The sequence below is a fragment of the Monodon monoceros genome, unplaced genomic scaffold, assembly GCF_005190385.1.
Source record: "Monodon monoceros isolate NGI ecotype Baffin Bay Population unplaced genomic scaffold, NGI_Narwhal_1 Super_Scaffold_16, whole genome shotgun sequence".
Taxonomy (NCBI): Eukaryota; Metazoa; Chordata; class Mammalia; order Artiodactyla; family Monodontidae; genus Monodon; species Monodon monoceros.
Window position 1 is genome coordinate 22,027,133 of NW_021703772.1, and position 24,932 is coordinate 22,052,064.

General features: G+C 40.1%; 1 protein-coding gene across 9 annotated transcripts in view; it reads left to right on the forward strand.

Annotated features, from left to right (window-relative positions):
- FN1 (fibronectin 1) overlaps positions 1-24,719 on the forward strand; it is a 70,120-nt gene extending 45,401 nt beyond the window's left edge. For 2 of the 9 annotated variants that reach the window (XM_029224837.1, XM_029224839.1), the window contains 20 exons: positions 6-95; positions 2,150-2,419; positions 3,351-3,467; positions 4,139-4,303; positions 4,832-4,987; positions 5,656-5,769; positions 6,594-6,863; positions 8,028-8,215; positions 9,289-9,376; positions 10,235-10,411; positions 11,200-11,289; positions 11,532-11,711; positions 12,834-12,923; positions 13,884-14,350; positions 15,362-15,500; positions 17,722-17,886; positions 19,760-19,885; positions 20,409-20,515; positions 23,100-23,210; positions 23,529-24,278. In XM_029224837.1, the coding sequence (XP_029080670.1) occupies positions 6-95; positions 2,150-2,419; positions 3,351-3,467; positions 4,139-4,303; positions 4,832-4,987; positions 5,656-5,769; positions 6,594-6,863; positions 8,028-8,215; positions 9,289-9,376; positions 10,235-10,411; positions 11,200-11,289; positions 11,532-11,711; positions 12,834-12,923; positions 13,884-14,350; positions 15,362-15,500; positions 17,722-17,886; positions 19,760-19,885; positions 20,409-20,515; positions 23,100-23,210; positions 23,529-23,600 (3,182 nt within the window). In that variant the 3' untranslated portion in view covers positions 23,601-24,278. Of the gene's footprint in view, positions 1-5; positions 96-2,149; positions 2,420-3,350; positions 3,468-4,138; positions 4,304-4,831; positions 4,988-5,655; positions 5,770-6,593; positions 6,864-8,027; positions 8,216-9,288; positions 9,377-10,234; positions 10,412-11,199; positions 11,290-11,531; positions 11,712-12,833; positions 12,924-13,057; positions 13,630-13,883; positions 14,351-15,361; positions 15,501-17,721; positions 17,887-19,759; positions 19,886-20,408; positions 20,516-23,099; positions 23,211-23,528 lie in introns of those variants that run through there. The other 7 variants (XM_029224840.1, XM_029224843.1, XM_029224842.1 and 4 more) reach the window with 5 other exon arrangements.
- Positions 24,720-24,932: the final 213 nt, after the last annotated feature.

Sequence of the window (24,932 nt, forward strand, 5' to 3'; positions counted from 1 at the left end):
TTCAGATCTCCTGCCTGGAACAGAGTATTTAGTCAGCGTCTCCAGTGTTTACGAGCAGCATGAGAGCGTACCTCTTAGAGGAAGACAGAAAACTGGTGAGTCATGTGGGCAACATGCTTATTGAGTAGCTTTCACCTACCAATTTTAAAGAGCAAAATTCCGTGCTACTTCTGAAAATACATCTCCATTTTTGTGGGAGTGCTTGTCGCCTCGTCATTACCTTTGATCACTGGTCTTAAAAATTAAGACATCTTATGGGAATGTAGTTGGTGCAGCCACTGTGGAAAACAGTATGGAGGTTCCTCAGAAAACTAACAATAGAATTACCATATGATCCAGAAATCCCACTCCTGGGCATATATCCAGTCAAAACTATAATTCAAAAAGATACGAGCACTCCTATGCTCATAGCAGCACTGTTCACAATATCCAAGACATGGAAACAACCTAAAAGTGCATCAGCAGATGAATGGATAAAGAAGATGTGGCGTGTGTGTGTGTGTGTGTGTATACACACACACACACACACACACACTGGACACTACTCAGCCATAAAAAGGAATAAAATAATGCCATTTGCAGCAACATGGATGGACCTAGAGATTATCATACTAAGTGAAGTAACTCAGAAAAAGAAAGACAAATACCATATGATATCACATATGTGGAATCTAAAATATGACACAAATGAACATATCTACGAAACAAAAACAGACTTAACAGACATAGAGAACAGATTTGTGGTTGCCATGGGGGAGGAGGGTGGGGAGGAAAGGACTGGGAGTTTGGGATTAGCAGATGCAAACTATTACATATAGGATGGATGAACAATAAGGTCCTACTGTATAGCACAGGGAATATTCAATAACCTATGAAAAACCATAATGGAAAAGAATATAAAAAAAGAGAATGTATATATATGTATAACCGAGTCACTTTGCTGTACAGCAGAAATTAACACAACATTGTAAATCAACTATGCTTCAATTAAAAAAGTATTAATAGATTAAAAGAAATTAAGACACCTTATTCAACTATTACACTGACTTCCAATCACTAAGATTATACTCTCTGCTTCCAGGGAGGACTGAAATTAGTCCAGAAACTTTGTTGTCTATCTTTTTAAAAAAATCTCCCAAGAATAATATCTCATAATCTCTATTATTGAGAGGTGGTGAAATCCCTTCTCATTAGGCAGATCTGTCTAATGGCTGACCCAACACTGTCATTGTCATCTAAGTATTTTCCCTCTTTACTAAGCCAACGAGTTTATCTCTTTTTTCTACTTGATGAAATATTCATTTACTATAAAAAGAAGGTGAATAGAATCCCATAATATTATGTCCCTTCTTAAATATGAGTGCTTCTATTAATTTTTTCCTTTCAAAAAAGTGTAATTTAATATAGCCATTTATTTATTTCTTGTAGTCCACTTGCTTCCAAAAAGAAGCTGTGGTATCTCAATTTGGTTTGAGTATATTATTGAATAGAGTAAGTAAATGTTATAACAAAAATGAAAGTTGCTGGAAGTCCCAGAGAGGTTAAGTGATTTGAATTGAGATCAACTCTAAATTTTTGTTAATTTTTCTGCAATGCACTAAAAATTCTCAATTCATGAGGAATTACTTGCATTGTAATTTGTCCAGGATGATGTCTTATTTTCATTTTAGAAAGTTTTTTGTTTGGCATTCTTACCACCCTGTTGACATAGCAGTTCACTCTTGAGTGTAGAAAGCTTCTTTAAGAGCCAAACACTTAACCTGAGAGTGGGCAGATCTTGCCTTACTTTATAAGGTAGAAATAGAATAGAATACTTGAACACTGAAGCCTTTGAAAATATCATTTCCCAGAATATCTCACACACCTGTCTTCAAATGTGATGCGGAAATCACTTGGATTACTTAGCAAAAGAAAAAAGAAAAGAATGCTTTTGGACATTTTGAACAGCGTCAGTTTATGATTTTGAAATTTATCTGTGGCTTAGAATCAGTGTATCATAACCGGAGGTTCATGGCAATTCACTGTGTTAGTGGAAAAGGATGGAAACACTGGATGGATATTACTTTCCCTTACATTCTTCCTCACTTCCTAAGTTGGTGGTGTCCTTTTTTTCCTTTTTATCTCTTCCTCCCCTGGGTGGCAAAAACAGGTCTCGATTCCCCAACTGGCATTGACTTTTCTGATATCACTGCCAACTCTTTCACTGTCCATTGGATTGCTCCTCGAGCTACCATCACTGGCTACAAGATCCGCCATCATCCTGAGCACATGGGTGGAAGACCTCGGGAGGATCGAGTGCCCCCCTCTCGGAATTCCATCACACTCACCAATCTCAATCCGGGCACAGATTATGTGGTCACCATTGTCGCTCTTAATGGCAAAGAGGAAAGTCCTTCCTTGGTTGGCCAGCAAACAACAGGTAACTTGTTTTCTGGTCTGCAAAGAAACTCAGAGGACTTTCCTATGCAGGTGATAGCTTCTGTGACATAGCTTTGTGTTGTCTGAGTCATCATCTCTCTCTCTTTTTTTTTTTTTAAATTAATTATTTTGATTGTGCTGGGTCTTAGCTGCGGCACATGGGATCTTCATTGCGGCATGTGGGATCTTTTAGTTGCGGCATGCAGACTCAGTTGCGGCATGCATGCAGGATCTAGTTCCCTTACCAGGGGTCGAAGCTGGGTCCCCCACATTGGGAGTGCAGAGTCTTAGCCACTGGACCACCAGGGAAGTCCCTGAGTCATCATCTCTTAAAAAAATAGATCATGGTTATGAGAATATATTAAAGAAGATAATTTCTTTATCTCAAGAAATTTCCCACCGGAGTTGGGTACTTATGCATTTCTAAGAACTGAAGTTTTATTCAAAATGTAGAAAACACTCTATTTCAAAGTTCTCTTAAAAATTATTTTAATATAATCGTGTACTTGTTCTTATAAGATAGATGCTTAAGTACTTAGGGGAGAAGTATCATCATATCTGTACTTTAGTCTCAAGTGGATTAACAGAAAGATAGAGAGAGACAAGGAAATGTGGCAACTTCCCTAAGGGAAGGGAGTATGGGTGTCCATTATATAATTTTTATCACTTTTACGTGGTTTTAAATTTTTTTAAATAAGAAGTTGAGGGGAAAATTCTCCAATACACTTGAACTAATCATCTCACCACGATTTGAATTGTCTCCTTCACCCCTTACTTGCATTGTTCATAATTTTTAATTTTGCTAATTTTGAGTAGTACTTACATTATTATATGAAGGAATCCTAAAGGCAGTGATCCGGAAAATGAGCAAAAGGTGGATCTGGGCATCCTTTGAAAGTTACGGATGTGAAAACTTCCCCATGTTTTTCTAGTTTCTGATGTTCCAAGGGACCTGGAAGTCATTGCTGCAACCCCCACTAGCCTGTTGATCAGCTGGGATGCTCCGGCCGTTACAGTGAGATATTACAGGATCACCTATGGAGAAACAGGTGCGTTAGTGAAGTGCTACTTCACGCTCTGATGGAGTATTCTGTCATGGGTAACACGAAAGCCCAGCAATGGATACATAATTAAAGAAGCTTTGACAAGTCCATTCGCTGGAGCCTTGACTTCTTTCTAAGAGTATGTGGGAAATATGTATGACATAACTGGTGGCAAAATCAAGATAAAAAGTTGTTTGTATAATACTAGAGGGGAACAACAGAGCTGAGGAAGAAGGATTTTAAATTCACAAGTATATTATCAGTGGTGAAATGATAAGTGATATTTATTTATCTTCCTTTTCCTTTCCTATATTTTCAAAATTTTACTTAACATGAATGTATTCCATTAAGATCTTGGAAAAAGACCACAATATATGCAACCTTGGGTTGAGGACTACCTTCTCTCCCTTTCTAATTTTAATCTACCACACGTTAAAGCTGGAATGTTAAAATAGCATGAACTGCAATTTTCTCTCAATTTTTACACACTCATCAAGGCTTACTACATGCATAAATAAATAGACCTTTCTGTTCAGGCCCTATTTAATAGCACTTTTTTAAAGGGAATAAGCAAATATGTAACTTACAAGCTGCTCTCAATACGTTAATTCAGTTACTCAGCAATCCCTAAGTGTCTCTCAGCCCCTCACACTTTAAATTCATCCCTTTTCAAACAGGAGGAAATAGCCCTGTCCAGGAGTTCACTGTGCCTGGGAGCAAGTCTACGGCTACCATCAGTGGTCTTAAACCTGGAGCAGACTACACCATCACTGTTTATGCTGTCACTGGCCGTGGGGACAGCCCGGCAAGCAGCAAGCCCATTTCCATTGATTACCGAACAGGTACTGACTCGTCTTCTGGGATGACACAGGCTCATTTACTCAGATAGCTTTTACTATGTTCTCCCAAAGTATTTTCTTCATTGTGGAATTGATTTTCTTTTTTAATGAGATGAAGCAACAGCTACAGAGTTTTGAGCCAGATATACAAGGAAGCACCCCAAGGGCAAGGATTTTTGTCTGTTTTGTTGATGGATGTATTCCATGAGCCTATAATAGAGACGGGGACAGAGGATGTTCAGTAAATATTTGTTAATGAATGAATAGATGAGCTAATAAGGTAAGGAGGCAAACATCTACAGGAAATGTAGTTTCTTTGTGAATGAAGCAGCCATCTTGAAAATAGGCAGTAGTATCAAGATGCAGGCACCGCCTCCCGAAATTCTCTGTGTTTCTGCAAAAGAAACACCTGGGGGTCATTAATAGTAGTAAGAGATTATTCTATCTGTATCAGAACTGGAGATGAGGACTTGTCTAGTCTTGTCCCCATGGACGGGGGCTTCATTGGTTTCTCCTGGTTTTTATTTGTAGAAATTGACAAACCATCCCAGATGCAAGTGACTGATGTCCAGGACAACAGCATTAGTGTCAGGTGGCTGCCTTCAAGTTCCCCTGTTACCGGTTACAGGGTGACCACTACTCCTAAAAATGGCCCAGGACCATCGAAAACAATGACTGCAGGTCCAGGTAAGAATAGCCAGCACCTCACATACATCAGGATAAACAGAGTATGCTTTTTTAAATAAATGACTACCTGGCTCTGAGTACTATACAGTTTCGTATCACGTGTCAGAGTTTCCCCGTTTGCGAATTCGGCGCTCAAGGCTGTTAACAGCTCCCTCCACGGTAGAATTTTTAGGATGAGTGCATTTCTGTTTTTACATGTGTAGTAGTGTTTGACGGTGTGGACATCTTGAATTATTAGGTTCATCTTTGTGGTTTTGTTTATCATGCACACTAAGAAGACAGAGATGGGCCTAACTGACTTTTAAAGATTCTTTTAGCTCTTGGTTTCGTTTTCATATAAAATAATTGTGAAATTAGGATTCTACGGCAATATTTTAAAGTCCAGTTAATTTTCGTGTTCTCAAGAGCAGCATCATTCATCGTTGGTGGCATCATATTCAATTTTAGAGCTTATCCTTTAGTGTGGCTTCACTCCAATATGGTAATTTGTATTAGCAATGCACGTGCCTGTCCAAGAGGAAATCCATGTGTGACTCCTCCATGTTTTCATGCTAATTATGCAAATGAAAATTCCAGGCCACCACGCATTTACTCCCGAACTCTGAAAGTCACTTGGTTGTCATAGTGAATGACATAGATGCTGCCTTTTCTTTTCACTCCCTTTGCAGATCAAACGGAAATGACAATTGAAGGCTTGCAGCCCACAGTGGAGTACGTGGTTAGTGTCTACGCTCAGAATCGAAACGGAGAGAGTCAGCCTCTGGTTCAGACAGCAGTAACCAGTATGTAACCAGTGCCTGTTTTCCATGTTCAAAGTCAAATTTTGTGCTTAGGTGTCTGGATACCTAGTTTGTATCTTGAGCTGAGCTCTTTGCAAACATTTTTCCTTCTCAGTGCCAAGGAATGAACATATAGGGAGAGAAGTTGTGGAACTACCATAGTTAGTTGCTGTGCTTTGAATTTCTCCTGCTCAAATCGCCTCAGCAAAATCTTATTAGCCTATAGCAAATCTACAAAATATTTTGCTAGCACCTTCTTTTCTACAACTGGATGGTAAAGTTGATTGAAGTGTGCCTCATGAAACTATTATGTTTCGAGCATTTGTGGCTGGACCAGACTGTGGCTGGACCACGTTTAATGTAAATATTATATTTATATTAAATATACATACATTACAATATTCAATGGGGAGGGAGGGGGAGAGTTAAAGAAAGAATATAACAATCTGAATCTAACATTGAAAATCAACTTTGCCATTTCCAAGGTATAAAAAATCCAGGTCTGTGAGACTAACATCACATTGCAAAAACAAACCTTGGTAGAATATCTTAAAATGAATATAAATAAATCCTCATTTGGGGGCATTTTGCAGGGTATCTCCGCATCTCATGTACACCTATGTTTTAATAAGTGATGCGACATTAAATATTTTCTGAACCAAAAAACCTTAAGCAAGGATCAAGTAATTTTCCATTTAATAGTGGGTTAATTGGAATTTAATTCATCAAAGAAAAATGGTATCTGCAGAACTGCTTTGCATGTTATAAAAATGCTTATTTCGCAACTTGCTTTTCACATAACCTCTTACCATTAATTTGCCTAACAGACATTGATCGCCCTAAAGGACTGGCATTCACTGATGTGGATGTCGATTCCATCAAAATTGCTTGGGAAAGCCCACAGGGGCAAGTTTCCAGGTACAGGGTGACCTACTCGAGCCCTGAGGATGGAATCCATGAGCTATTCCCTGCACCTGATGGTGAAGAAGAGACTGCAGAGCTGCAAGGCCTCAGGCCGGGTTCTGAGTACACAGTCAGTGTGGTTGCCTTGCACGATGATATGGAGAGCCAGCCCCTGATTGGAACCCAGTCCACAGGTATATCGTTAATTGCACTGCTGGGTGCTCATGGGAGCAGCGGCTTTATGCCCTGCTGAATGCATTATACTTTATCAGGCTATCGATTCCCGTGCAAGTGGGTACCCCCAAAATCCACCTGTCTATTAGGAAAGACCCTCTTTAAAGAAGAATAGTAATAAGCAATAAAATGTAGGTGACGTTTACATAAAGTCTAATGAAAGGAAATTTTGGAGTAGCTTGGTTTACAAACAAGGTTATAAAGCGAGACATTCGAAGAGAACATGAAAATTGTGGATTATTTCCTAAGCCTTGACTCTCTGTGGTTACTTATGCTCATTGTATATAAAGGAAAGAAATTTGGCATCCTAAGGAACCCAAACTGGGCCATTTCATAGCAGCAGGATTCTGAGAACACGTGGGTAAGACCTTCCTTCTCTGGTTAGAGATCATGTGCTAGGTGTATAATTTGCTAAAAGGATTGAGAATCAGACACATAGGAAACAGTTGATAGGGCAAGTGCTTTCCACCTTCTTTAAACTCTCATGCTTTATTTCTAAAGCAGAGTGGAATGCTAAAGATGTCTCCTCGTGACAACATAAACCCTGGAGGTGACAATCCGTATTATTGCTCTTTGCTTCTCTTTTCTGCTTCTGTTGTGAGCCAATTTTCTTCTGCTGCTGCACCACAGAGAATACTTCAAATTTAGCAGTGATATCTTCCATGAGGTCCAAACAAAGAGAATAAAATCATAATTCTGTCTTTGGAGGGATGAAATACTCTGTGAGATGGTTTTCCATACAAAGATAATTTCTGTCAGAAAGGGGCTACTGCTCATCTTTCCATAGAAATGGAAAGATCAATCCTAATGGCCAATAAGCCAATTTGACTTTATTAAGGGAAAGCAAAAAAACCAACTGCTAAAACCTTAAGTCTCAGAGTTTTGGCATTTACCCAAGTGCTTCCAGTGATTCTGAGCATTGCTGGATAAAAAACACATATTTTTCAGCAAACATTTTCTTCATTTTGCACCCCCTTTTGTCCTTTCTTGTACTGAATCTTTGCTTGACTAGGGTACCCACCCAACCAAAGAAGTACAACCTATCTACTTCTCGGAATTCACTTTATTTTCCCCCTTTCCCCATTTACTGTAAGATAACCTCTAACCAATGACCATCCTGACAGCCATTCCTGCACCAACCAACCTGAAGTTCACTCAAGTTTCACCAACCAGCCTGGCCGCCCAGTGGACGGCACCCAATGTTCAGCTCACTGGATATCGAGTGCGAGTGACCCCTAAGGAGAAGACCGGACCAATGAAAGAAATCAACCTTGCTCCCGATAGCTCATCTGTGGTGGTATCAGGACTCATGGTAAGAAGTGTCCTTTTTCTCATTGGACTAAAGAAGTAGGTCATTTCTTACACAGTTGAAGGTGGCGGAAATATAATATAATAAATCTGTGTTCTTTGCCTCTGCCGTCAAATTAAATTTAGCATAATTTTGTATCAAGTAGAATTACTTTGTGTTGACCTAAGCTATCAGGGACAGAATTTTATGAGCAGCATTGGATGTTGCATAGCTCTTTTTTTTTTTTTTTTTTTTTTTGCGGTACGCAGGCCTCTCACTGTTGTGGCCCCTCCCGTTGCGGAGCACAGGCTCCGGACGCGCAGGCTCAGCGGCCATGGCTCACGGGCCCAGCCGCACCACGGTTGTGGGATCTTCCCGGACCGGGGCACGAACCCGTGTCCCCTGCATCGGCAGGCAGACTCTCAACCACTGCGCCACCAGGGAAGCCCTGTTGCATAGCTCTTTAAGTGTATTCTGTTTATTTTAAAACGTTGTACTGTGTGTGAAGTGGGGGCAATTTATATATCCATAGGCTGAATGCATAAATCTACTTTAGTTATGTTTTTCTCAGTCCTGTTACCTTTGCAAGGAATATTCTCCGGTTTTTACCAACCCAGCCTGATCCTACCTTCTTTAAGTCATCTTTAATCCTTCTAGATGTGCATGCAGAAAGCTAGCCAGGAACCTAGGAAGTTGTTCTACTTCTTAACATAAGGCCAATTCCAGGAGAAACTACAGAAAGAGGGTTCAGAGATAGACTATTCTCTTTGCCTCTCTATGATCAGAAAAATTCATGATTTGCACCTGTCAGATCATCAAAGAGAAAAACAGGCTACTACCATTTTCCTCATTTTGTACCAGCTTACCATAAATATGTAAGTTATGGCTTACTTGGGCTCAACCCCAGGTGCATTTTTTAATTCATGTAATTGAATACGTTGTCAGTGTAGGAAGGAAATTAATATAGGAACTTACAGTTCTGCGGGTTTGGCTAGCTTACTTTTTCTTTTCTAACCATTGCATTTTTTCTAACGCTGGAGTGAAAATTCCTGGGCTTCAGATCACATTGCTGAAGCTTACTGCGCCCTTCTTTCTAGGTGGCCACTAAATATGAAGTGAGCGTCTATGCTCTAAAGGACACTTTGACAAGCAGACCAGCTCAGGGAGTCGTCACGACTCTGGAGAGTGAGTAATCAAACTTTTTAGTGTCAAAAAACGTTCTGGATAAACAAAAATTAAAGAATGGCAAATGCCTTTCTAGATCACTAAGTGAACAATGGAATGATTCCCAGTTTGGAAATAGATTTGCTTTCCCAGTTACTACTGTTGCCTCCTGTGCCTCTCCAGAAAGTGGTCTACTGGCGCGTACATGCAATCACTTCATGATGTGCTAGAGTTGGTGCAGCGAACTAAGACTAACACCTAGGTTATGTTCTACTGGTTAGAATTTGTTTTCATAGAGTTAAGTTTGAGGAGGACGCGTTGGCTTCTGTTGGATCTAACAGTGCAGTAAGGGTTGGACAATACTGGGCCCGGGTTCTAGTTTTCTGCCATATCAATAACCCACAGTTATTCTTTCTCAGAGATCACGTAAAGTGTCAAAGTCTTCTCATCTATGAAATAGGGCTGGCGTTGCACCTGTTGAGAAAAATTATGAATCTATATAGGAATGAGAAAATACTAGCAATACATTATTATATATATACCTTCCTTATATTATTACACATATTTTATATTATAATAACAATAATTTTAACACTCACTGAGGTATTTGTAGATATAGAAAGCCAGCCTTGGGAACCACTGACAGTACTTGCAAAGCTTTTCAGTTCTTAAAAAAAATAGTACACAAGGTGAATATTTTCATGTTTCCTAATTACTGTCTGCTTTTTCTCTCTGGATGCCGCAGGAGAAAAATCTATACATTATTAGTCATGTGTAGAAATTGATGTATTTGTATAGAATAAAGAAACGTTTTAAAATATCGAAACCTTACGTATATGAGCCAGCCAGGCACTAATCTCTGGCTGTCATCCTGTGCAGATGTCAGCCCTCCAAGAAGGGCCCGTGTGACAGATGCTACTGAGACCGCCATCACCATTAGCTGGAGAACCAAGACTGAGACGATCACCGGCTTCCAAGTCGATGCCATCCCCGCCAACGGCCAGACTCCGATTCAGAGAACCATCAAGCCAGATGTCAGAAGCTACACCATCACAGGTCCAGGAGCTCACTCTACTGACCGCATTTGATAACTGCCATTCACAACATAAATTAGCTTATTAGCCTTTCTACCACTTACACTGATTAAATTTATCTTCAGTGTTTTATGATAACCCAGCTCTATTTTTTACAACGTATTTTCATCCCATGATCAAAACATTTTGTCCTGTGAACGCCTGGTTTTGTCTAATGTTTGCCAGAGGAATGGCATAAGTCTCATTCATCAGAGATCTTTCATCAATGAACCCTCTCTTATGGGAAAAAAATATATATACATAATGCTTGAGAGCCAAAAGAAACTCAGTGATAGTGTCTACTTCTTAACATTCATGTAGATTATAAAGCAGAATTAAATTTGAAAAAGCAAACGACACTACTTCATAGAGATCAAAGTTGTTGTCAGAGAATGTTCAATATCTGGGTCAATTTAGGTCTTTTTGAGATTGAAAATTCTGATTCCAGTTCCCAACCAGTGACCATCTGATAAAACACAGTCAGTAGGTGCTCACCCCTATCACCAAGATAGTCACTTCTAACAGCATTTTGGGATTTTAAAATTTATTTTAGCCAGTGTCTTTTTGTGCATCTGTGCCTTTCTTTTGAGATGTCCTTCTCGTGAGCAGTTAACACCCATACCATGCTCTAATTTATTTTTCAAATGTGAACCACTTCCGTGGTCTGTATAAACACGCAATGATAGGAGGAACCATGAAAATTGCAGATGAGCTTGAAAATTTTCCTAGTAAACGAAGATCAGATAAAAATCATCTCTTCACCAATCTCAGGTTTACAACCCGGCACTGACTACAAGATCCACTTGTACACCTTGAATGACAATGCCCGGAGCTCCCCTGTGGTCATCGACGCCTCCACTGGTAACTACACTTTCTACTGAAGAAATGCCACTGACTTATATGTTTGTGTGATCAGTCACGTGAACTTGAGCAACAAAAATGAGGCTGATACTTTTGTATTCCAGATCACAGTGAATCATTTTTACTGTTTACAGAGCTCTCAGATTCTCTCAAGTCTGTTTTTAAGGGCTGGGAAAAGAATGTGGGAATAATTTTCTTGGTTATTCATTTCCTTAAAGAGATGTAACTTTGTTTTCTTTTAGCCATTGATGCACCATCCAACCTGCATTTCCTGGCCACCACACCCAACTCCCTGCTGTTATCATGGCAGCCACCTCGTGCCAGGATTACTGGTTACATCATCAAGTATGAGAAGCCCGGGTCGCCTCCCAGAGAAGTGGTCCCTCGGCCCCGCCCTGGTGTCACAGAAGCTACTATTACTGGTATTGCTGCTTCCATGCTGCCGTTTTCCTCTTTACTCTCTAGGACACACAAAGTGCTTAGCAGACTCCAACTGTGTCTTTGGTGCTGTACCATGAGAACAAGAAGCCCCATTTCTGACAACTTCAAAAAGCATTCTCTATGGAGGAGCTGTCAAGCTTGATACATCTCAGAATTCACAACAAAGCAATAATTTCAATAATGGCATAGCTAGAATCTTTTTATCTGCTGTATGGTTGCCAGACAGCTATCAGTTCTTCCTAGAAAAAGACATTTTTCAAAGCAAACTAGCAAATTTTGATACTGTTCTTGCACTCGGCAACCTAAAGAATGAGAAGTCTGCAGGATTTGCCAGACTGCCACCTGCCATGGCCCTCATTATCCGGCTTCACAGGATAGGTCTTGAGGCAAAGTGATTCCCAGTCATCCATCCTGGAGAGAGTGCTTGGGATGGGGAGTAAGAGATCATAGGCCTCTGGTATTGTTTTTGTCCAAGAGATTATATGGTAAACTGTGTATATAGGCTATCATCTAGACTTAAAGATCCTATAGAACACACAGGTACCAGAAGGAGACACTGCTTCTTTAGAAACTTTGGAGACAGGAAAATAGAATCAGATATGGAAGGCGTTGAATTGGATACTTCCTACAGGGACCACACAAAGAGTGGTCACTCTTTCCTGCAGAGCACTTTTTTGTAGTCTAACTTTTTCATTGATCCTGCCACTGAGAGCCATCTTTTTGTTAGGCCTGAGTAGATTCACGTATACAGTCTGCACTGATCTCTCCCAAGTGTGTGTTTCGCTGGCAGTGTACAATGCTGATAGATTTTCTTGAATTCAGAAGGGTAGATGAGACCACATGTTAACCGAATCCCCAGGAAAAGTAAAGTGCTTATTCAGGCGTCAGACTTGACAGGAAGATAATTAATTTGCTAAGTGGCTATTGTATACAGAGCATTTGAGTGTTTGCAGAAGCAAAACGAAGTCAGTTTTGCCTTTCACGAGGCCAGTGGCCAGCTGGAGAGAGGATGCTTGCTTCCCAGTAGTATCTCCTGGTGAGATCAACTTTCATTTGACTAGCTGAGCCCACAGACATAATGTGATGATCTGTCCTTCCATCAGGTCTGGAACCAGGAATCGAGTACACAATCCAAGTCATTGCCCTCAAGAACAATCAGAAGAGTGAGCCTCTGATCGGGAGGAAAAAGACAGGTAAAGAGCACCTTCCTCGGTGGTTAACAGGGAGATGGCCAAAACAAAACTAATTATGAATGACTCATTTTGCAGGGCAAAAGTCTCCAGGCTTCGATGCATTTCTCATGAAACTTTTTTTTTTCCTCTAACAGCATAGCGTGTATGCTGGGCTCTTTGATAGCAGGAATAAGCTAACCATCTGCAGAACTGTTTTGTTTCTTTCCTGGCCGGTCAATATAAAAGCCTTTGATTCATCTTTAAAAACTTCAAACCGGATATTAAAATGTAAAAACCAAGCTGCGATCGTTGCTGTTCTTCTATACATTCTTTTGAAGTTAAAAATGTTTTTATAAGAAGGGGCAGGGGAGGGAAAAATCTTTCTCATTTGTCTTTATTTATTATTTGGTTTCTAAAACTTCAAACTGAATAATGTCTTCCTTTTTTATCCAATTTCAGTTTAATTTGAAGAAAATGCTTTATTTATGCTGATAGGAGAATTTTTAAATAAATTTTATGTGTGTATTTTAATCTGTTCTTAGCATTTCAAACTGTGAAAAACTACTGCACCAAACCTCTGGAATTCTCATACTTCAGATGCTGATATAATTAGTCTGGATTCTAGTCCTCATAACATGATTCTCAAGTGAAAAAGAGAAAAAAGGCTGCATATTTCAGTTCCATTAGGCTTAATTTGAGCAGAGGCAGCTTCTATGGGGCTCAGTGGTTCAAAGCTTTGTGTGTATGATAAATTCATACTAACACTTTTTTCGTTCCAAACTATAAAGAAAACTTTGAGAAAAATCGTAAAGATTTCTTTCTGGAAAAAAAGTGTTTTGTGACCTAAGAACTGCTAATTTTCCAGGAGCTTTGATCTGATTGAAAAATAGTCATTGTTGCCTGAACTGATAACGGCTCCCGAGGCTACTTTCGGGAGCTTAACACGCTTTGCTTTTTTTGGCTCTAACCTCTCTTGGCTAGATGAGCTTCCCCAACTGGTAACCCTTCCACACCCCAATCTTCATGGACCAGAGATCCTGGATGTTCCCTCCACAGTTCAAAAGACCCCTTTCATCACCAACCCTGGGTATGACACTGGAAACGGTATTCAGCTTCCTGGCACTTCTGGTCAGCAGCCCAGTCTTGGGCAACAAATGATCTTTGAGGAGCATGGTTTTAGGCGAACCACACCGCCCACAATGGCCAGCCCCGTAAGGCATAGGCCAAGACCGTATCCACCGAATGTAAATGAGGAGATCCAAATTGGTCCTGTCCCCAGGGGAGACGTAGACCATCATCTCTACCCTCACGTTCTGGGACTCAATCCAAATGCTTCTACAGGACAAGAAGCTCTCTCTCAGACAACAATCTCATGGACCCCATTCCAGGAAAGCTCTGAGTATATCATTTCATGTCATCCAGTTGGCATTGATGAAGAACCCTTGCAGGTAATTCATGTTTCTCTTTACTTCTGGGCAGCCTGGGAAAAAAACTAAGCTAGGCTACTGAAGCGACCAGAGCTCCGATGTCCACTGGCGTACTTATAGAACCTCTTAGAAAGGTGGCCTGCTTAAGTCCTGATTTTCTTTTTTAATCTCAGTACGGCTGTACTTTAGGGCATGTTCCAAAGAGTGTCATTAGCTTTCGTTTAGTAGAGAATAAAATCATTTCTATTATTATCGATCATTTGAGGTTCCATGGTAATATAGACAAAGAATGATCTTAGAAAAGAGAGAGAGAGAGAGAGAGAGAGATTCTGCCTGAATTTACTTTTGTCCAGGAAGGGCTAAAACGCCATCGTTACGGTTTGTCCTTGAAGAATCCCATTATCTACAATATGTCAAAGGAGAAAGAATTCGGCTGAAGCTGTGCCTATAAGTGATTGATTCTCTGACTAAAACTTCTATGCTTTAATTTGTCTTGCTGATATCAATGTTCACTGTTTTCTTATTTTTAGAAAGTGGCAGACTTTGAAAAACTGACTACACTGTGGAGGATTTATGAGCTTAGAAACATGAGTTTGAGGATTTGGCAAAGGGTTTGAAGGACCCCATGTTGGGGTCAGATGCCACTTGTGTGGGATGAATGTGTATCCCACATAGCACAGCATCCACGTTTTATGTGAAGGGGGCATCATGGCCACGGCTGCCAGTGGGCTTGCCCAGACTGCAACTACAGCAGGATGAAGAGGAGGCTGTCTCTAGAATTAGTGAGGGTTCCTGGTAACTGTGGAGCATGTAGGGTAGATTTTTGGCAGGAGAATCTGTCATGTAGAAACGATAGCCCCTCACTCAAGCTCCATTTCTCTCCTTCTCTGGTTGGGACCTTTACACTCTTCATCTTTGTCTCCCTTTGCTTTGTTTACACAGTAAGAGTTACTGAGAAGAGAATAGGGAAAGTCATATCAATTCCTCACTATAATGCTTTCTCCCCTACTTTGGATGTGCTAATAATTGCAGTTCCGAGTTCCTGGAACTTCTGCTAGTGCCACCTTGACGGGTCTTACCAGAGGGGCCACCTACAACATCATAGTGGAGGCAATAAAAGACCAGAAGAGGCACAAGGTTCGGGAGCAAGTAGTTACCGTGGGCAATTCTGGTATGTGAACATCGGGGTTATTTGGGCAAAAGTTCTGGACTACCCCAGAGATGCTTCTTCAAGTGACTGTTCCTTTCTTGCTGTTGTCTTTTGACTTGAGGAAATAATTCCATGAAGTAACTGAGCAACTTTAAATTCAATTATTTTCCCCTCAGAGTATCGTAGTATCTTGTAAAACACATACATAAATAGAGTCTCAAACAGTGATATGATGATAGACCTGGAAAGGACTTCAAATATTGTTTGGTCCAACACTGTGAGTCCCGGCTAGGGAGTATCTGGGTTGATATAGGACACAAGTCTCCTGATCTCTGTTCCCAGACCCTCTTCATCTTACCAGGTTGCTGTCCTCCTGAATAAGTTTTAAGTACTGAAAGTGATTACCTGTAAAGGAAATTCCTTATCTGCCGACATTAATGCCTGCTGGGTTTTGGTCCTGATGTAAAATGCTACCAACATAGCCCATTTCTGTCCAAAGAGCTCCTTTATTCCCATGTTATTTCATGATTATATAGGCCTAAAACCACAATGAGGTTAAATGGTCATTGACTCTTTGTAGCACCTGGAAAGTTCCGTTAAACCAGTAGTGTATCACCCAGCTTTTCAAACTCCAGGAAGCTGGAGAGTCACCAAGAAACATGAGATAGGGAATAATCAAAATCATGAATCTCAAATTTTCCAACTGGATGGTTCTCCATTCCCCATCAGCAGGGAGTGCTGAATTCTGTCTGCCAAGTGACAGGCTTTATTCCTCGGGCCAGTTACTTAACCTCAGCCTCCTTCCTCATTCGATAGGTGACTGTGTTCTTTCACATGTATAAAAGCCTGTGAATTAAGCAGTTTATTTGGGGGGGGGGGTATTATCTTGTGCTTATTGTGTTATATATCCATGGTAATGCACACTTTTTGCTTCGTGTGGTTTTGCTAGTAGAATGCCATGTGAAAGGAATTTTCAAGAGCACAAAGGTCATTGTGCTTTTTCCACATCATTTTTTAAAAAAAGATTCCATCTCCAGATGGAATTTGGTCAGGTGGAATTTTAACTCCTGGCTATCTTTAGGAAGGTTATTGAAACCCGTCATAGCAGTTTAAGTTCCTTCCATTTTTCTTTCCGACTCCTTATTCCCAGCAGCAATATTCTGCATTCTAGCCAGGTTCTCCCAGCTTTGAGACATTTCAGACATCTTAGTTTCAACAAAACTCTATTTTCTTCCACTGTGATGCCTTTCAAAATATTAGACACTTCAAATATCTATTGCTTTTGAGCTTTTGATTTTTGCACTGTGAAAAGAAATATACTCAGTGGGATTCAAAGTCACAGAAGTTAACTTGATTTTTGGAGAATAACTTGAAGCATGCTTTGTTTGCATAGATTATTTTAAAATAAGCTTTCCCAAAACATAAAGACCAGATCTTAGGCAACATGAAGAGATTCCATTACTTAATTTCTAAGCCATCGATATCCCATTGCTTTCTCTTATTTGGAACAGTTGGTTTTATTGATAGAGTAAAGCAGTCTGACCATTATGAAAAGACTGTACAAAATCTAGGCTTTTTGCACTATTATACAAAAAAAATGCAATAAAATAAATGCGATCACATTTTAATGGTATATAAAACTGTGACACCTTTTGCATTAAAAGCAAAAGATGCCCTCTAATAATTATTCTTTATTTGGCGAGCACTTTCTAAGTGTTGGTAATAGGCCAGTGCTTTGAATTCATGATCTCACGTAATCTTCACAAGATCCTGAGTAGGTAGAGATATTTTTATTTTTATCCCCACATTACAGAGGAGGGAAATAAGGCAGAGAAATGTTAAATAACTAGCTTAGGGTCACTCAGGTACTGATGGAGAGGAATTTCCAGGCTTCGCATACCACTGAAGTTCTTAATTGCCTCATGATCTGTTCCATGTTATATAGACTAGATTTACTAGAAATGATTTTTTTTTTTAGAACTGAGGGCAAAAGTGAAAGATGGGCTCCTTTTAAGAGGCTTGTGGCAAGTGTTCACTAGCAAAATCTAAGCATTGTTTATTAGAGCAGTTGATGCACTGATAGAACAGATGAGTGCTTTTTAGTGCTACCGGGATTTTTGTTTTCGAATAAGTCATTATATACAATAATTCAGTTCTCTTCTTATGGTCCAAAACCATAATAAGATGTCTTTTTCTTTTCTTTTTTTTTTTTTTTTGCCTTTTTCTCCTTTTCTTCATGTAGTTGACCAAGGCCTAAACCAACCCACGGATGACTCGTGCTTCGACCCCTACACGGTTTCCCATTATGCCATTGGAGAGGAGTGGGAGCGATTGTCTGAATCTGGCTTTAAACTCTCATGCCAGTGCTTAGGCTTTGGCAGTGGTCATTTCAGATGTGATTCATCTAGTGAGTAGCTTGCTTTGTCCACCTCTTGCAGTTCCATGCATTCTCACAATGTGCCAAAGGAGGAAGCATGTTTGGCAGATGCAACCTCTTCCAAACATGAAGCAAATGAGGAGAGACTGCTTGACTCAAAGTAACATTTTGCATCATATAAAAATGATGGGAAATTTTACTTGTTGAGTATTGCTTCATCTCAAGGGTTGTATTTCAATATGACTATTAATTAAAAATAAATTTGCGATGGTAATATGATTTAAAAAATTTTTTGTTAAATGAATAAAGTCAAACTCTTTGGAGCCAGGTCTAATGAAGGGTATCAGAGACACAACGGAACCTCAAGTCTCTTTTAATCTGTAGTGTTGAGTGAGCTCAGAGGTGAACATTTATACTTACAAATATTCTATCTCTTTCAACACAAACCAAATATACACATATCATAGTATATATACACACTCACACCCACACACACACTCTTTCATATCTCACATACACACTCATATCATACATACACATACACACATTGGGTAGCTTGAATCTTGCCAAGTAATGTGGAGAGTACAGATAATCCATTTGTAGATAATTAAGAATCAACTTCAATTGAAAAATATTTGATTTTCAAATTATAAAAGGATTTTATTATTTAAAATTATTTTTTAGTTAAAATAATCCTAGGAATGACTTATCATGCTTTGAGGTTTAGTATTAGAATTTTTAAATCCTTCGGTTCTGCTTTGTTTTTAGAGGATATGATTATTATTGAAAATTGGTTCATTTTCATAGGTGTTAATCATTATGCCTTATAACAAGCCTCCTATAGACATAACCAGGAATTGTACTGGGTGAAATATGACATAATGATTTTTAAAAGATCTTAAGAGTACTTAACTTGTATACACGAATTGGTTTAATTCAGACTGAAATATAAAAACAACGGATTTTTTCAATGCAGACAACTGTGCTTGACCATCTGAAAATAGAAAGAAGTGTCATATGCTGTTTAGGAGTTGGAAGTTTTAACATTTGGCATCAATTAGGTGGTTTTAAATTTCTGAAACTGAGCTATTTTTAAGTCTGTATATTTATTACCTATGTAAGTACTTAGGCGCAACTGTGGGAGCAGAGCTGTAAGTTGATTTATGTGATTCTTTGGCTCAACTTACATATTCTTCACTTAGATGTCATAATGATTGACTAACATTTTTAAAGTTTTAGGAATGACTGACTTGTTGACAAAATAGAAGTTGTGTGTATTATATAAACTTCCAAAGTTTGTTTTGTTTTAGTATAAACTTTGAAGATTAAAAAGTCATCTTTTATGTATGGTAGTTAAAGATATATAACTGTGAATCTTAGATATTCCTTAGAGCCAGTCTTATTTGTAGGATGATAACCATTGATTTATCATTTTGTTTTTGTTTTGATACATAGGTTTATTCTTTCACTTTTCCCATTTACAAGAAACAGGTCGTAGTGTGTAGAAACCAGCTGATCTTTGCTTTTTGGTTAATTGAACTTTGTATCCAGGATCTCTGCAAATCCAAAAGTGACTTTTCATCTATTATCTATTTTTAGCCTTCCCAATTTTAAACTTTAATAGGGAGAATTCAAATGAAGGTCATTGACTATTCTTGTGAAATGATTATGATGGAATAGACTGGATCTTAAAATATCTGAGAAAATGTTAAGTGGTAAAGATAATATTTTCAAATCCAACCAAAAAAGTGGTTTGTCAGAGGGATCATGACCTTCATCTTTCCTTGCCACTCCTTCCAGATACCTGGCTTTGAAAATCTGGTGACATGTCCCAGTACGCTCACCATCTTGTGAGTCAGAACATGCCAATAACTCCTTGCCTCTGATCTTCCCCACCCCCCAGAATGGTGCCATGATAATGGTGTGAACTACAAGATTGGAGAGAAGTGGGATCGTCAGGGAGAAAGTGGCCAGATGATGAGCTGCACGTGTCTTGGAAATGGAAAAGGAGAATTCAAGTGCGATCCCCGTACGTTGCCACAAATCACTTTTAGTGCCTTCTTGAGCGCTCCCACCTTCATTACTGAGCTGTAACTCTCATCCCCAGAAATGATTGGAGACTTTAGGTCTTCTTGAGGAGTGAACGGTGGGTTTGTTAATCTTCTGATTTGGGACAGCAGAGACAAGCTTCAAAAACGAGCCATAATTTAATGTTGTTATAGGGCACTTTAGCACTTTTCCGACCTGAGTATTTTGACCATAATCTGCAGTGAAATGTAACAAGAAAGCCTTACGGGTCTTTAGATTCAACTTTTAAAATATGATCTCTATCTTTGCATTGAACCGTTTCCAGTTTATTAGATCTAGTCTTTGGAAATGCTGCCCTAAGACCTATACAGCAGTACCTCTCTTATGGATGATTCCCATTAACATGTGGGACGTGGGCTGTGATGACAAATTTAGGAGAGAAACAAACCCACCCCCGTAGAGGGGTCAAGTCTGTATTATTGTTCTCAGTCTTACACGCGCTTATGATTTGTGTGTCCACGTAGATGAGGCAACGTGTTACGACGATGGGAAGACGTACCACGTGGGAGAACAGTGGCAGAAAGAATATCTTGGTGCCATTTGCTCCTGCACGTGCTTTGGAGGCCAGCGGGTAAGACCAGATAGGCCAGGCTCTGTGCAATTTAGACAAGGGGGGGAGGTTCCTGTACAGACGATTAAGAGTTATGCTTCCTGTGTGTGCTGTGCACACAGGTGTGGTAGTGCACCTTACAAAATGGGGAAATAGTTCAGCTGCTGTTGGAACATAACGCTACTGACTACCCCTTTCCAGTTCTCCCCCTTTGTGGCAGCCTTAGCCCGCTCCCCCATACCTACTATTCTCAGACTGCCTCCGTTCTTCAGCAACTGAAGTGTTAAACGCTGGGTAGCACTGGGCTTCTTGCTCCATTCTGTTGGGCAGGTGCCCCTGTGATACTGCTGTTAAATATTTTGAATACCCAGATCTAAGAAAATACCACTTCTTTGTACCCTCTCTCAATCCCCAAATAGATTCCTGCCATAGGTCTAGTGCTGTGCTCAGGAATATGGGACACACAGAGGGAGTGAGAAATGGTCCTGGCTCTTAATGATATAGCTGGAGACATTAAATTAGCATACATTGAAAGTCCAGCTAATTAAGTCAGGTTCTGAGTGGATCTGACAAACCCAGTTCCCATGTAGGCTGATGTCAGCAGGAAAGGTTTGGTGGAAAAGAGAAGAATGAACTGGCTGGGTTTCGGGTTTTTGTTTTTTTTTTTAATTATTTATTTATTTTTGTCTGCGTTGGGTCTTCATTGCTGCATGCGGGCTTTCTCTAGTTGTGGCGAGCGGGGGCTACTGTTCATTGCGGTGCGCGGCTTCTCACTGCAGTGGCTTCTCTTGTTGCAGAGCATGGGCTCTAGGTGCACGAGCTTCAGTAGTTGTGGCACTTGGGCTCAGTAGTTGTGGCTTGTGGGCTCTACAGTACAGGCTCAGTAGTTGTGGCACAGGGGCTTAGTTGCTCCGTGGCATGTGGGACTTCCCAGACCAGGGCTCGAACCCATGTCCCCTGCATTGGCAGGCGGATTCTTAACCACTGCGCCACCAGCATAGTCCGCTGGCTGGGGTTTAGGATGGTTACAATCTGGTTGAGGGATGGGGGAAGCAGAGAGAGCAGGGTGAGCACAGCCCCTTGGAATGGGAAGGAGCTGGCACATGTGGGCTCCAGTGAAACAACCCTCTGCCTGCTGTCTAGTGGGAAGACATTAAATGGGAAGAAGTGGGGGCCACTTATGGAGGGCCTCGGAAGTCCATTATTCATGCCAGTACTTCTCAACCATTTCTAATCTGTGTCCTACTTCAATATAACAGAAAAGTGCTGTGCTTTCCTCTTATCTTTGAAATTACAAAATAAAATGCTTTATAACTCAAATAAAAGCAATGAAACATAACATTCCTTTGTTTTCAATGAAAACATACCCTCCCCAACAGCTTTTCAAATTCTGGCCCTTGAAGAGCATGCGCCCTGCTCCCGGGTAAGGCTTACTGGTTGATGCCTTTGGCATTAGCCAGTTGCAGGTGCCCAAGAGAAAGGGAACATGATGGAAGACGGTTTTTAGGAAGATTAAACTGGCAGCAGAGAAGGGTCTTCAGGGGTCTGGCTGAGGGCAGCCCCTGGAAGCTACTCTGACCTTATTCCACCACTCGTGGTTGGGTGGGGAAAGAGTCTCTCTCTCTGTCTCTCTTTAACACATATAAAGACCGTGATCACAGAACTCAGTCATCTCTGGTCATGTGCTCAGTGTAGAAAGGTGTGATGGAAAGTGAATTTGTTGAGAAGTCGGTTTTGGTCTCACTTCAGCCTCTCTGCCTCATGATTTACGTACATGAAACCTTTAACGTGTGACACCTGTTCTGTTCTAAAGCGAAGTGCGAAATGAAACACTTTAGACAGGAGTGGGAACTGTTACGTGTTTATATGAAAGCAAGATTCACTGATTCTTATAAATAAAAGTAGGTATTTACCCGTACTGTCTTAGGTATTATGGGGAATATGCTTTTAAATGGACAAATATGTCTGAAATATTTCACTGACAATATAAGAAAGAAAGTGATTGTATTACTTAGGGTTCTTCTGGCTATAAGAGAAAAGCCCAACTCAGGTTAATTTAGGCAAAAGAAGGCTCACATGACTGGAAAGTCCCAGGATCTCTCAGTAGAAAGGACATGACCAGGAGTCACCCAGCTGGGCGGCAGTCCCACTCCACTCACAGGTCACTGTGTGACTTCCCCGCCCCCCAGTCAGTCATTCCTCTGGGTCTCCTTTCCCTTACCTATAAAATGAGGGTGTCTGTCCATGTGATCTCATGTTCCTTTTAAAAGCTCTAGGATTCCAGGAAAACCTCCTCCATCATGTAGTGTGGAAAGCTTATTAAGGAAGTCAGGACTGGAATCAGCCTTAGCAGATGGGTGGGGTTTGTAAGACATTTCAGGAAAAAGGAAAAGCATAAATAGAGGCAGCTATAAAATACGCGTTATCAGCCAACATGTATTCTGCAAGTTATAAGTGCGTGAAATCATCCTCAAAGCTTCCTTTGTGACTAACTGCGTATATTTTGCCAACTCGTAAGAGGTGAAATTCTTCGACACAAGCTCTAAGTTGCGATGTTCATGTGTTGTCATAAACCTCATCCGACTTCATGCCTCTGCTCTCTCAGGGCTGGCGCTGTGACAACTGCCGCAGACCAGGGGCTGAACCCGGTCACGAAGGCTCAACTGGCCACTCCTACAACCAGTATTCGCAGAGATACCATCAGAGAACAAATACTGTAAGTGCATTTGCACCCTGCGTGTTTCTCCCCTAAATGCAATTAGGCACATAGCAGGGAGCCTCTTTCTGTAGGTACCTTTCTTCTGAATGAACCAATTTTTAAAAACTTTTAAGACTTAAGAGTAGAAAGAATATTGTATCCTGTAACATTATTTGGGTTCTCTTGAGCATCTCCCATTGCCCAATATATAGCTAAGCTCTTAAAGCTAGACATATTTTCCTATGCATAAGTAATTATCAGAGTAGCCACCCTCCCCTTTTTTCCTCTGTAGCCTTTACAGCATTGCTGTTAATTTTTCTTCTTCTTTTTTAACAGAATGTCAACTGCCCAATTGAGTGCTTCATGCCTTTAGACGTACAGGCTGACAGAGAAGATTCCCGAGAGTAATATTTCCAACCCAGAGAAACAAGCACGGATCTCTGTCAAGGTCCATCCAAACTGGAGTGATGTTAGCAGACCCCAGCTTAGTTTGTTTCTTTCTTAAGCCCTCTGCTCTGGAGTAACTTCTCCAGCTTCAGCTCAATTCACAGCTTCTCCAACCATCACCCTGGGAGTGTTTTTAGACTTTTCTCATAAATGGAGCAGTATGTTGCCAGCTCTCCAAAGTATTCAATACTGCTCAGTATTTTAAATGAAATGATTCTAACTTGTGATTTGGATTGGGATCAACAGGGAAGCACATGCACCAACCAAGATACAAAATGTCTTGAAATGATATTACCAAAATTTTCAATAGGAATGTTACCCAAACACTTCTGCTTCCACTTAACTATCTGGCCCACAATATTGTAGGAACAGCATGTCCCTGTTGCTGTGATATTTGAAATATCCACAGTACTATTTCCAAATGATTCTAGTATTGCCTAGAAATCTTTCTCTTACCTGTTATTTATCAATTTTTCCCTGTATTTTTATATGGAAAAAATTGTATTGAAGACACTTAGTATGCAGTTAATAAGAGGAATTTAGTCTAATTATGGTTGGTGATTATTTTTTATACTGTACATGCCAAAGCTTTACTACTGTGGAAAGACAACTGTTTAATAAAAGATTTACATTCCACAACTTGAACATCATGGCTTCTTTTTTACATACAGAAATTTGCGGGGAAATAAGAATCTTCCTGAATGTTTTTTCTTTGCTATTCAGCAAACATTTGAAAAACCATGATGGGCACGGCTCTCTAAATTTTGGTGATTTATGTACAAGCTTTTCTAAGTCTGTCACTCCCCAAACCCAGATTCAGTCTTGTCATTTTATCTCTTCAGTAATGGAGATAACTTTATATTTTCCGCTTTACCAGATTTAGGTGGATTCAGATACTTAACTTGCTAGCTAGCTCTTCAGAAGTATAATCGAAACAACCCTTTCATTGTTCTTTTCTAACCATTAAAATTCTTTCCTCCCTCCCACTTCCTTTCTGTCCTTCATTAAATAAACATCTATTCGAAGCGATTACCTGCAAGGAAAATAAAAAGATGACTGAGATGTTAAAACTACTTAAATCGGGAATCCCCTGGTGGTCCAGTGGTTAGGACTCCTCGCTTCCACTTCACGGAGAGCAGGTTTGATCCCTGGTCGGGGAACTAAGATCCTGCATGCTGCACAGTAAAGCCAAACAAAACAAAACAAAACAAAAAACCACCAAAAAACTACTTAAATCGCATGGCATAGAGGGGCTCTGTCTTAAGGAAACGCTGCGGTATAATAACGTCAATC